The sequence below is a fragment of the Pogona vitticeps genome, chromosome 1 (genome assembly GCF_051106095.1).
Source record: "Pogona vitticeps strain Pit_001003342236 chromosome 1, PviZW2.1, whole genome shotgun sequence".
Taxonomy (NCBI): Eukaryota; Metazoa; Chordata; class Lepidosauria; order Squamata; family Agamidae; genus Pogona; species Pogona vitticeps.
The window spans coordinates 299,559,016-299,571,564 of NC_135783.1; the positions used below are offsets into that span (position 1 = coordinate 299,559,016).

General features: G+C 43.1%; 1 protein-coding gene across 5 annotated transcripts in view; it reads left to right on the forward strand.

Moving 5' to 3' along the window:
- The window catches only part of PTGR2 (prostaglandin reductase 2), a 25,111-nt gene continuing 12,562 nt past the window's right edge, over positions 1 to 12,549 (forward strand). Inside the window, exons 1-7 of one of the 5 annotated variants that reach the window (XM_078391164.1) lie at positions 69 to 125; positions 2,191 to 2,448; positions 4,585 to 4,664; positions 6,216 to 6,334; positions 6,824 to 7,015; positions 8,384 to 8,554; positions 11,445 to 11,654. In XM_078391164.1, the coding sequence (XP_078247290.1) occupies positions 4,628 to 4,664; positions 6,216 to 6,334; positions 6,824 to 7,015; positions 8,384 to 8,554; positions 11,445 to 11,654 (729 nt within the window). In that variant the 5' untranslated portion in view covers positions 69 to 125; positions 2,191 to 2,448; positions 4,585 to 4,627. Of the gene's footprint in view, positions 292 to 2,190; positions 2,449 to 4,584; positions 4,665 to 6,215; positions 6,335 to 6,823; positions 7,016 to 8,383; positions 8,555 to 11,444; positions 11,655 to 12,549 lie in introns of all 5 variants that reach the window. The other 4 variants (XM_020810197.3, XM_020810198.3, XM_020810199.3 and 1 more) reach the window with 4 other exon arrangements.

The following is a 12,549-nucleotide window of genomic DNA, read 5'->3' on the forward strand; positions in this document are numbered from 1 at the left end:
GAGTTGCCCTTTTAAGAGGCCGCTTTAGCACATGCAGAAGGGAGTCGTCTTGAGTAAACTTTTGACTTACGGACTCCAAAGCTGCAAGGACGCGAAAGACTCGGGCCTGGGCAAGTATTGGTCAGGTAAAATCAGCAAATTTCCATTACAGCGGATGAAAAGAGCCTTTCCTAGTCTGCCGGCGTGAGTGGGGTAAGACACGCATTCGAGGCAAGGCGTGCCAGACTCCGATCCGTTTCCCCGCCTCAAAAAGCAGGGTTTCAGGTGGCAAGAGCTGTATTACCCATCTAGGTGAGTGATGGGTGGAAATTCCACCGGTGAAGCTTTTTGTCTGCTAAACTTTCTCCAATGGTGCAGCCATTAAAAGAACAGAAATGGGGGTGGGGGTGGTGAGAAGAGGCGACATAAAATTCCCTTCTACGGCTGCCCCTCACTTTGAGGTGGGGGAAAAGCACAATTTCCGAGCAGCCTGAGCGGGTCCGTGGGCAGCCGCGAGGGTAGGGAAAATGCCCGGCAGACTAAAGAAGGCAAAGACGAATGTTACAAGATGAGAGCCCAGTTTTTATACATGAGGAAAATCTGGAAAGTGGATTGCAAGGCTGGATGGGACTTCCCTGACATTACAGTACTTGTACTGTATTATGAAAAATCTGCTTTAAAAATCAATGGGGAAAGAGCGTCTGGAGGGGGATGAAGGCAAGCGGGGAAGGGCTTTGAGAAGTTACTTGTTGGGATTGTATCTCCCAGAATGTTTCTGAAATTATCATGCTGGCTGGGTAGGAACCTGGGACTTGTAGTCCAAAAATGGAACTTTTCCAGGCTTTGAACTGTGGAGGTGGGTCCAGCAGAAATACGTTGCCTCAAGGCTTATTATTGATCCCTTCCTTGGCCCTGCAGTGTAGCTCACCAGAGCCTAGATGGACACAGTGGCATGGGTAGCAGATCAGCCAACGTCACACCTGCTTAAGATCCCATAAATCCTCTGAAGGTGGATGGAAAGTTTTCTCTAGAACCAAAGTTGGTTGCGTTTTCTTGGAAATCCTTTTTTATGCCTTGGTTCTTTCCTGCTCACTTGGCTTGGCATATTAATTGAGAATACAATAACATTGTTATGAAGGTCCGGTGTGAAGTTCGAAGAAGCCTGGCCTTTGGGACTTTTGTTGATACAAAATGTGGTCTTTATGAATTGGCAGGTGCTTTGTGGTTGAATCATGTGTGCCTATGCTCTGTAGATGCTTTTGGGCATGATATAAGCTTCTGCTATTGGATTTTAAAACTGCAAACTAGGCAACTTACTATCTTCCAGATGAGGTTGGTCTCTTAAATCCTATCACCTCTCATTATTACCTGTGCAGACGGTAGTTGTACAGCTGGATTGGTTATATGATGTTGTGATTTTTTTTAGATAATTATGATTTTATCCGTTTTCATTCTTTCAATGTTTAGAAGCCACTGGTTGTTGTAGGTTTTTAGGCTGTTTGGCCATGTTCTGGAGGTTTTTCTTCCTAACATTTCGCCAGTCTCTGTGGTCGGCCGCCAGTCTCTGTGAAAGCCTTCGAGAATACTTTAGGCTGAACTGGAAAGGGGGAGTTAAATGTAAGAGTAATGTTGATAATACAGTATTCCAGCAATATTTGGCAGGTTGTGGCAGCCAGAGGTGCCTGTGTTTTCTTCCTGTTCAACTCCCAGCCTCACTGCACTCTCAGTGTGAGTTTGTGAGAAAAGAGAGGTGGGGATGGAGAAGACAGAAGCAGCAGCAGACTGACTCAATCCTGACTTCCCACCTTTGGCTGCTCCTTCCTATGTAGGAATGAGACCTAACAGTCATTAGCTACCACTGGGCAGCTATGATTGGCCTCCCCCCCTTGCTGTAAACTGTTTGGATCCATCTTTAAAACCATTCTATACTCTCAAGACCAATCAGTATTGGAGGCCCTTCTTGCAAATGCAACTAGGATATTGATAAGGCTTCTCAATATTTCCCTTTTTTTGGGGACCTCTGTGTCAGCTGACAGTCTTGAGGTCCCATTGTTACAGGTCTTCAAGCAAGCCTTAAACTCACTTGGCCTGTATTTAGGTTAGGGCTCCACTGGAGCTATTGTGTGTCTTATGCAATGTCTGTTTTAAAGTATAACTTCTGATTTTGTAATTGCTTTTGTTGTTTTGTTATGTGATATGTCACCTTGACAGAATTTACCACAAAGGGTAGGCTGTGAATTTTTGAAAGAAAGAAAGAAAGAAAGAAAGAAAGAAAGAAAGAAAGAAAGAACATCTTTTCTGATATTTATGTTCATCTATACACATATTGCATTAAAAGTCTTATTTGGGATGCATTGAATTCTCTTATACATCTCACCTTGGTTGAAAGTAATGACTAGCCATTCAATTCAGCAAAATGATAGCTTAAACAAACACATGGGAGCATCACACAGCTCTTCTACAAAAAGTGTCAGTACCATGATCATTTATCCTGTGCATTTCTTTTAAGGCAGATTTATAACAACTATGTATAATTTATATTATTTACTTGATGTAATGTCTAGCATGCATATGGTGCAGCTCTAATTTTGGCATCCTGTTGCTGCACAAATAGAACTTTCATAATCTGAAGGTGAATGCCTGTTCCTTATGTAACAGCATATTGCTTTCAGTGTTTGGATGGTCTAAATGCTTCGTTACTAATGTGCTAGAGAGTGGCTTTCCAGACATCTCTGCTCTGCTAGAGGTGACTGGAATACTAGCGGTTGGTATTGTAAACATTTGGAAGGAGTTGCATGTTGTGCAGCCTTGTAGGTAAATCAAATTTATCTTTCTTAAAAACCAAAGAGCTGGGGGGTGGCTCAGTGAAAAGAAGTATCTAACTGCTGAGCCAGGAGTTGGGAGTTTGATGCCCTGCTTTGCCTCCTGGGGGAGTGTACACTGTCCTAGAGTGCCCCTAGAGGAAGGGACAGGTAAATCACTTGTCCATACCAGTAGTCCTCAACCTTGGGCTTCCAAATGTTCTTGGACTACAACTCCCAGAAGCCTTCACCACCACCTCTGCTGACCAGGATTTCTGGGAGTTGAAGTCCAAGAACATCTGGAAGCCCAAGGTTGGGAACCACTGGTCTATATAATACCTTCCAAACCCCTAGAAAGGGTTGCTGTAAGTCAGAATTTTCTTGACAACATATGATGATTTACTTCAAAACTGAAGACCTAGACCAGCTATTATCAGCTATTATTTTTGTCACAGTCATAAACATAATATCAAAGAAATTCAGACCAAATCAGAATTGTATAGGTTACACAACAAACTTTATAAGGTGGCATGTGAAAAATTGTTTCCAGTCCGTGGCCACCTTCAAATGTACCAGGATCCCCCAGAGGGCCATACGGCCTCTGTTGAGAATGGCAGACCTAGACCATTGTCTCCTGATCATCAAATATATACAGTGGACCCTTGACTTACAGACGGCTTGACTTACAGACTTTTTGAGTTACAGACTTCTCTGGCCGCAAAATTTAGGTTTGACTTGCAGCCTGAGAATTGACTTACAGACCAGAAAAAAACCAAAATGGAACAAAAATGGCCTGTTACGGGATTAATCGGTTTTCAATGCACTGTAGGTCAATGGAGACTTGACCTACAGACTTTTTGGCTTGAGAACCCCCTTCCAATACGGATTAAGTTCTCAAGTCAAGACCCCACTGTATAAATAGATTACCAAATGTCAGAAAGTTTGAGAGAACTAGGTTTTGTTTTTAACAAGATTCTCTAGAACAAAAATCTCCAGCACTGCACAACAAGAGCAGATTAGCTGGCAAATTATACAGTGAGTTTAATGAAATTATTCTTGATCATAAGAGTCTATAGAAGAGGTGCACCAATTTTATTTCTTTGTGAGTACAGTTATGATAAAAGGGATTTATGGTATTTATGCTTGAAGTTCTTTCCCCAGCTAATCTTGTTCCTAACATAGCCACCACAAAACAGATAGCAGAAAGCTTTGTATGGAGGATAGCTTTCCTCGGCATTGTAGTTCATCTGGAGTGTAGTAGGTTGGTAAAGGCTGAAGTGCTGGTATATGGCAGTTAATCTATTCCAGCTGTGTAATAGAAGGGGCAGATTACAGATGCTTTTCAACATGGAGGCAACTGAGCCTTTGCTTCCTACCTAAGTGCTGGTACTTAGATTGGAGTTATTTTTAACAAGCCTTTTTTAATTCACGTGGTTCTTACATATTTTAACACTTGTAGCTGTTATTCTTTTTTCTTTGACACTTTGTGCTTTTCCAATCTGTTCTTCACCTTCTGTGTCTGCTAACGTGTTTACAATCAACATACTTGCAAATGCTAGGCTGTGCAAAAAAGAAAAGAAAAGAAAAAGCTGATTTGCTAGATTTGTTACATAAAATTTCTGATTTTTTTTAGCTATATGTAGTTTCATCACCTACAGTTTTCAGTGTGTTGCAGCTTTCAGATCATGATAAACACTTATTTTCCCTTTGACTTCTTATATTAAGATCCTCTCATTGCACTTAATTATTACCCTAAAACAAAAAGCTTGTAACCTTGCTCATGTTGAATATTTCTGCTCTACAGGAAAACAGATTTCAACCTGAGCAGGATTTCTGCTGGAGGGCTGATGATTATACAAAGAGTGGTGCTGAATTCACGCCCTGGTATGTTTCTACTTGTCAGAGAACAGCAATGAGTTTGGTGTTTCGGCATAACAGATAAGAAGGGAAAATATACCAAGGAGCAAGATTTCTGCAGAGAGCCTTCAACTCTAATGCTAAAAGATTTGCAATGAAACATTGCAAACTTATACCAGATGCATTGGTGAAGTTTCTATAAGAGCAAAAATATGTAACCAACAGTAGCCCTGGTTATAGTGGTATAATCTGTGACATAAGGATACCATCAAAAGCAGGGGTATATGTTGCAAGTTGTGTGATCTGGAGTTCAGTTTGTGATTCATAGCAATGTAGTTATGTGTTGTGTTATTTACTGCCCATATAGTGGCGAGCCACTACTGTGGGTGGTTTATAAAACATAAAAGCTTAAAGAACTAGTTCTTAATGTTAAAGTATGAACTCTTAAGATAACTACGTGCTTCCCTCAGACCAGTTGTTACTTCATTTTTCCTGTCACATTTATAAAGAATCTGGACAGCTGTGCTCTAAAGCTGATCTTTACCTTTTCCCAACTATCTACATTTGTTTTATTCATATTTATTTGACACATTGTTTTTTGCTCTTTCTTACTTGCAGCCTTCCCATCATATTGTTGATGGTATTGTGTGATAACTTTAAAGAATTTTCAAGCCCAAATCCTAATTCCATTTACTTGTGATGTCCTCTCCCTCCCCCCCAACCCCGCCAGAAATATTTTGAAAATCAACATATTTAGACATTTGTCAGACCTGGCACCAGTGTAGTTGGATAAATGAAATCTGTAATCTCACCTATAAACCAGAGCCTGAAGGGGAGGGTTGTTGCTAACACACCTTTACTGTGATTTAACAAAAAATCCCAAGGGCTCAGTACTGGGAAGAGATGTACACGCTGAGTGATTATAGCTGCTGTGTTTTCTCTCCTCAAGTACTTTGGGGCCTAGAGACATTCTGGGGGAACTAAGACGGCAGAGGTCTATGCATATGTTTGAGTGTGTAGCTAAATAGAACTCACTAAATAGAATGACACATTTCTGGAGTTAAAGGAAAGTTTAAAAATTTCAAATTGAATGCTTAATATGTAGAGTGGATATATTCCTATATGGAATCTTGAACTCGTGGCCCTGTACTGAGGAATTCAGGCAGACTCAACCCCAGTTCAGAGTGAGTAAACGGCAGCTTTCTTGTGTCGGTATCAAAGAGGGAGGTGACTCAAGGAAGCAGAAGATTGCAAGGAGAAACTGCCCTTCAGGGGTAGCAACAGGATGGGTGAGGATGGTGCTGAGCTCAAGGAGCAGGCTAAGGAGTGGGAGGAGCCAGGAAATGAAGCATAAAGAGGAACTGAATGGGAGTGGGATGGGATCAGATCCAGGATAAATTACTTCCTGAAAGGAGATGGTGAAGAAACTCTGTACTTTTGCACGACTTCAGCTTCTGTTCTGGTTTGAGTCATCTGAGCTTTAGTGTTAGCTGATGGAAAATCCTGATGCAGCTACTGTAATCTTGGGCTGAGAGAGAAACCATTTTGCAGTTAAACCTGTCGTCTTACTCATTGTAGGTGTCAATGGCGTGCCAGTTGCAGAAAACTTCCGTATGGAGGAGGCTACCCTCCCAGATGAAATTGCTGAGGGTCAAGTCAGAGTTCGTACGCTGTATCTCTCTGTGGACCCCTATATGGTAAGAGCTGCAAGCTTGCAGCAAACATCTGCAGAGCTCCTGAAGAACAGTTGGCCAATGGTAGTTCTCGGTGCAAACGGAACCAAGTCCACATCAATTAGATAATTGACTCAGAACTTCGGCAGATGCCTTGGCAGTTGTTTTTGGCAATGATCTAAGACCCTGGATGTTTGGCCTAGGTGATCGCTGTTGATGAAGACCTGTGGTCCTAAGATCTGGTAATCTCAGCAAACCCTTCTGAATTTGAACTATCCTATGAAACTCAAAGTTATGACAAGAGTAGGGATGTTTTCAGTGCTGTAATAAAATATGCATGGGCAAGAAGGTAGTCGTGTATATACAATGTTGTTGAGGAAAAAAATAATTAAAGTATGACTATTGTGAGGAGAAATGAGTAACAAACATTTCTGAAAGTGAGACCTGCCATTGGCAGATCTTCAGAATAATTATACATTGTTTTGTTTCTCACTACAAAATGATATTTTTCAGAGATGTCGTATGAATGAAAATACTGGTTCTGACTACCTTCAAGCATGGAAGTTGTCAGAAGTCACTGATGGTGGAGGTGTTGGTTCCGTGGAAGAAAGCAAAGATGAACGTTTTGTGGAAGGAGATTTTGTCACTTCCTTTAACTGGCCCTGGCAGACAAAGGCCATTTTGGATGGAAAGCAACTTGAGAAGGTAGCACTGTTTTATATGAACAGAAAGTCTCAATTAATTATCGCATGTCACACCAGAGTGGGGGACAGGGACATAGATGGTTTATAATGAGATAGGAACCTGTTTTATTCCAAGTCAGCCCATTGTTCCATTTAAGTCAGCACTGTGTAGGCCAGTGGTGGGCCACTGTAGCCCTCCAAGTGTTTTTGACTGATAAACTTGATTATGCCTAGCAAGCATAGACAACTGTGAGTTGCAATCCAGCATTGTCTGGAGGACTGTATGTTCACTGTCGCCACCTCAGAGATATCTGCAAACCAGTTATTCTCCACGACGAGGCAGCAGCTATGTCAGGCAGCAAATTTGTAATGTCAGGAAAAGGCAGGAGGTTGGATTTCTGGAGTCAAGGGAAGATTTTATATTATGGTCAAGGATAGAGAGGAGGTGTTAAACGGGTTTGTTTTAAATGAGTTTTGTTTTGTTTTTGTTAGGTATTGCGTCTCTTTAGTTGGGAGGCGGGGGGACACTGTTTTCTTCTTTGCCTCAAGTGGTGATACGTTTTGAACTGGCCCTGTTTCTGATAATAAATGCTTATCAATTCGAAGAGAACTATTAATGTAGGCTTTCAAAAATGAGAAACTGGATCTTTTGAAACAAAATAGTGGTAACAAGGGAAGGCTGAAACAAGAGACTGTTTAGTAGACGTTTAACGTTCCACAGTGCATGAATCTGCTTGATGGTATATAAAAGGTATTGAGCAGGCAAAGAATCTGAGGACATCCTGCCTGGGGTGACACAGATGTTGGCCAAGTTTATTTATTTTCTTTTTTCCAAACTCTGATTTCTAGAATTTCTCAGTCACTGTGGCCAGTATTTTGATTGGAGCTTTACTGGGAACTAGATATGAGCACTTGCCCTTGATATGAGTATGAAGCACGGCACCACAGGTGCCAAGGTGGTCCATTCCTGCCCCCTAGAACCAGCCTGGTCCACTCATGCATGTCCATCAGCATCAACATCACGTCAATTGTGGAAGTAGTCCTGTCAGGGCTTCCCTGCCCCCTCCCCACAGCCGACCACCCAGCAGCTGAGGGGGGAGACTTGTCTTCCCGCCTCCTTGTTGGATTAATCGACTGTGGGGAGAGTCAGGGAAGTGCTGGTGGGACTGCTTCTGCGATTAGCACGACGATGATGCTGATGGACACTCACACTGTGTGGAGCCTGGTGAGTGGAACAAACTGGTTCTAAGGGGCAGGAATGCACCACTGAGGCACCTGGGTTGCTGTGCTTGGTATTCTAAATGCACCCGTCTACTGAGCACTGTGGTCTAGAAAATGAGCTTGTCCAAACTCTGTGCAGCTGTTTTGTACACCATGTGTCTGTCTTCAGGTTGATCCACAGCTTGTTGACGGTCATCTTTCCTACTTCCTGGGTGCAGCTGGCTTGACTGGGCTGACTGCTCTGCTAGGAATACGAGAGAAAGGACATGTGCGTCCCGGTGCTAGCCAGACCCTGGTTGTCAGCGGAGCTGCTGGTGCCTGTGGCTCATTGGCAGGGCAGGTAAGCAGCTTTAAGACTAGCCTTCGCATTTTAGGCTTGCCTTCTGACATGAGCCACTTGAGCGTCTGCAGGTAAAACAATCAATGACTCTATATCTGCAATCTGGAATTCTTGTGACCTTAGTGGCCCCTCAAAGCCAGCCACCTTCTGTGCCACTGGGGTGAGTATGAGATGCTTTGGGCCGTGTCAAAGTAGTCTATGCCAGAACCGCTTTCTGTCTGCCTTTGAGCAATGGGGGCTGTGCCAATGCAGGGAAGAGTTGCAACAGGGACTCCTCCTTAGTGGTCCCAGACTTCTCATATTACCCCCGACACAATATAAATGGCTTGGGCCCAAGCTCTCTCAGGGACCACATCTCCCTTTATGAGCCTACTCAGGTGCTAAGATCAGCAAGACAGGCCTTCCTCTCAGTCCCACCACCTTCAGGGCTGACCCCATTTTGCTGTCCTTCCATAAGTAGGCAAAGATCTCCCTCTTGAGGCAGGCTTTCTCTGAGTGGCTGGTGACCTAAGTGGATTGTTGCATCTTACTGCTGTGCATGTGTTTTAGTGTTGCTTTTGATTTTTGTGTGGGAATTGTTTGATCCTTTTTAGTATTTGTATACAGTACTTGTGTTGTTAGCTTTAACATTGTTTTTTTAATAATGTAAGCTGCTGAAGTCATTAATAAACTGAGAAATGGTAAAGCACCAGGCCCTGATGGATTGGGTCCAGAATATTATAAACATCTTAGTTCCATTTTGATATCTAAGCTAAAAATGTTTTATAATGAAATATTGGAAGTAGAGACAATGCCACCTTCTTGGAAACACTCATTAATGATTCTTATTCCAAAACCCAATAAGGATCTAACAGATCCAGGATCTTATAGACCTACATGTCTAATAAATCAAGAGGCTAAGATTTTTACTGCTATATTAGCAAATAGATTTATAGCAAATTATATTAAAGAGGATCAATGTGGCTTTATAAAGGGAAGACAAATGGATAATTTGACTAGGTGAGTTTTGAACATCAGATAATCCCTGACGCCCCTTAACACCTTTTTTACTTTCTGGACTGGAGTAGGAACTCTGTCGATGCTAATGGACAGTATTTGGTATTCTTGTATTTGTTTTGGAAATTTTTAAAAAATAAAATTTAAAAAAAAAGCTGCCTTGGGTCCTTTTAAGGAGAAAGGTGGGGTAAAGATATTTGAACCAAACAAATAAGTAAATTGTACTGCTGGAGTAACAGGCAAAAAACGAGCCTGAGGTTTAGGACATGCAACCGATAGTTATCTCCTCTATTTCCCCAACATGCCACTGACATCATTTCTGGTTTTATACCCAAAGATCCCCATATCCTGTCAAGGTCTACGGTGTGATCCCTGCTGATTTGCCCCGGGGTGGTTTTCTTCCCTTTATAGAAAACAAAAATAAGGAGATACAAATCAATGGCGTTTATTGACTTGGAAGGGAACTTTTCAACAATAACTTGCAAGGGTTAGCTTATTGGTTTAACACCATCATCCTCAACAGTCCACTCTTTCCAATCTAACTTCCCAGCGTTGCCCCAGTCAGATATTCTTTGGCTCACCAGGATTGAGGATTATGTCTGGCTGTGCAAGGAGTATTACAGCAGGGGTGTACAGCCCACCACCCACCCTGCTTGACATCCCACTTTCTCTTTGCTTCCCTCTTTACTCCCTGGGAAGGAGGTGTCAGGGTGCCACTCTCAGGGAGGGGGTTTCACAGACCCTCCACAGAACAAGAAGCAGCACCCGGTCTTTGTTCTCATGCTCTATGTTGACACTTCTGTCTCTCCCTCACTCCCCAATAGGGTGGTTTTGGTGAAGGCTTTTGTCTCTTTTTGTCACTCAGCTTCCTCCCAGGGAACCGTAAGGTGGGTTACCCCCCCCCCAGTCCACAGGTCTCCTTTTACGATCAACTCCCACTCCTCAGAATGGTTAGGCTCTACAATACTTGCCCCCTCTCCTAAGCAAGACTCTTTCCATGGTGTGCCCTCAGATCTCTCCTTCTAATGTCTTTCCCTCTCCTTTTATCTCTTTCTTCTCCTCCGTCTCCTCCTCTCGTCTCTTCTCAGGTTTCAGGCATTCCTGGGCTGTCTGGTCTTTCCGGGGAATCAAATCCAATTGGGATCTTTCCCAACTCTGCAAGGGAGCTGGGGGGGTTATTATCTCTGGTGGTTCTGTGGCATTCTGACAGGGGTGTCAACTTCCTTGTTCCCCTTCTCACATAAAAGCGGATGCAAAAAACTAATGGTCGCTAGGGCCGTGCCGTCTGCTCTGAACACCCAGCAAGCGGGAAACCAGAAGACGGCCCCAAGCTTCCTTTGAATGTTGGAAGCACAAGGCTTGGGAGGTGTGGGGTACAGTAATTCCTTTCCCCTGCCCACCCCGTGGTTTCGAGGATATCTATGACATGTCACACTTCTCAGAGGCCTGTTGGACACTTGTTGTGGGATTTGCTGGGTGAGTGTTATTAAGGACACTGATTTAAATCCATCTTGCTGAGTGACATATAATGGCAAGGTAAAATGTTCATGGAAATGAAGGGAATTTTGAGAAATGGCCATTATGGGTGTGGGCAATATGTTTGTATATGGGTGGGTGAGTTACTTTCCCCCTCCCACCATCATGGTCCTGATTGGAATCATTCACTGTGCCTGCTATTAGGATGCAGTAGGATGAAATTTCCTTAGTGACTGTGGATTCCCTCCCCCACTGCAGGTAACAGCTGTATTTGCGGGTGGGGAGTGGGTTAGGAATGCAAGGGCAAAGGGTTTTAAAAAGCTGTGAGGGAGAATGAGATTTTTCTTTAATACCAGTAAGACAAGTTATTGAATGGTGCTAAACACTGACCACATATGATGTTTTTATGATTCTAAAGATTGGTTTGCTGGAAGGCTGTTCCAAAGTTGTTGGTGTTTGTGGCACAGATGAAAAGTGCACCATTTTAGTCTCAGAAATGAGATTTGATGCTGCTATCAACTATAAGAAAGAGAATGTGGCGCTACGGCTACGTGAACTTTGCCCAGCCGGAGTGGACATATATTTTGACAATGTTGGTGGTGACATCAGTGATGTGGTAATAAGTCAGGTGAGTTTCTTTTTTGTTTCCAAAAATGTGACTTCAGCTTCTCACAAATTGGTGAAACGTTACTGTCAAGTTGTCTGGCCTAAATAATTGAACTCAACATCTAAAAGCCTGCAAGATTCACTACAAATGCCTCTCAGCACATACAGGTGTACCTTCCTGTTCACAAAACAGCAACAGCTTTTGTTGTTGTTGTTTAGTCATTAAGCCATGTCTGACTCTTTGTGATCCCATGGACCAGAGCGCGCTAGGCCCTCCTGTCTTCCACTGCCTCCTGGAGTTGAGTCAAATTCATGATGGTCGCTTCAATGACACTGTCCAACCATCTGGTCCTCTGTCGTTCCCTTCTCCTCTTGCCTTCACTCTTTCCTAACATCAGGGTCTTTTCCAGGGAGTCTTCTCTTCTCATGAGATGGCCAAAGTATTGGAGCCTCAGCTTCAGGATCTGTCCTTCCAGTGAGCACTCAGGGTTGATTTCCTTCAAAATGGATAGGTTTGTTCCCTTTGCAGTCCAGGGGACTCTCAAGAGTCTCCTCCAGCACCACAATTCAAAAGCATTAATTCTTCAGCAGTCAGCCTTCTTTATGGTCCAGCTCTCACTTCCATACATCGCTACTGGAAAAGCCATAGCTTTGACTATGCGGACCTTTGTCGGCAAGGTGATGTCTGCTTTTTAAGATGCTGTCTAGGTTAGTCGTAACTTTCCTCCCAAGAAGCAATTGTCTTTTAATTTCGTGGCTGCTGTCACTATCTGCAGTGATCATGAAGCCCAACAAAGTAAAATCTGTCACTGCCTCCATATCTTGCCCTTTTATTTGCAATTTGGTCTCTAGTTCCTCTGTCCCTTCAAAATCCAGCTTGTACTTCTGGGAGTTCTCAGTCCACATACTGAAGAAGC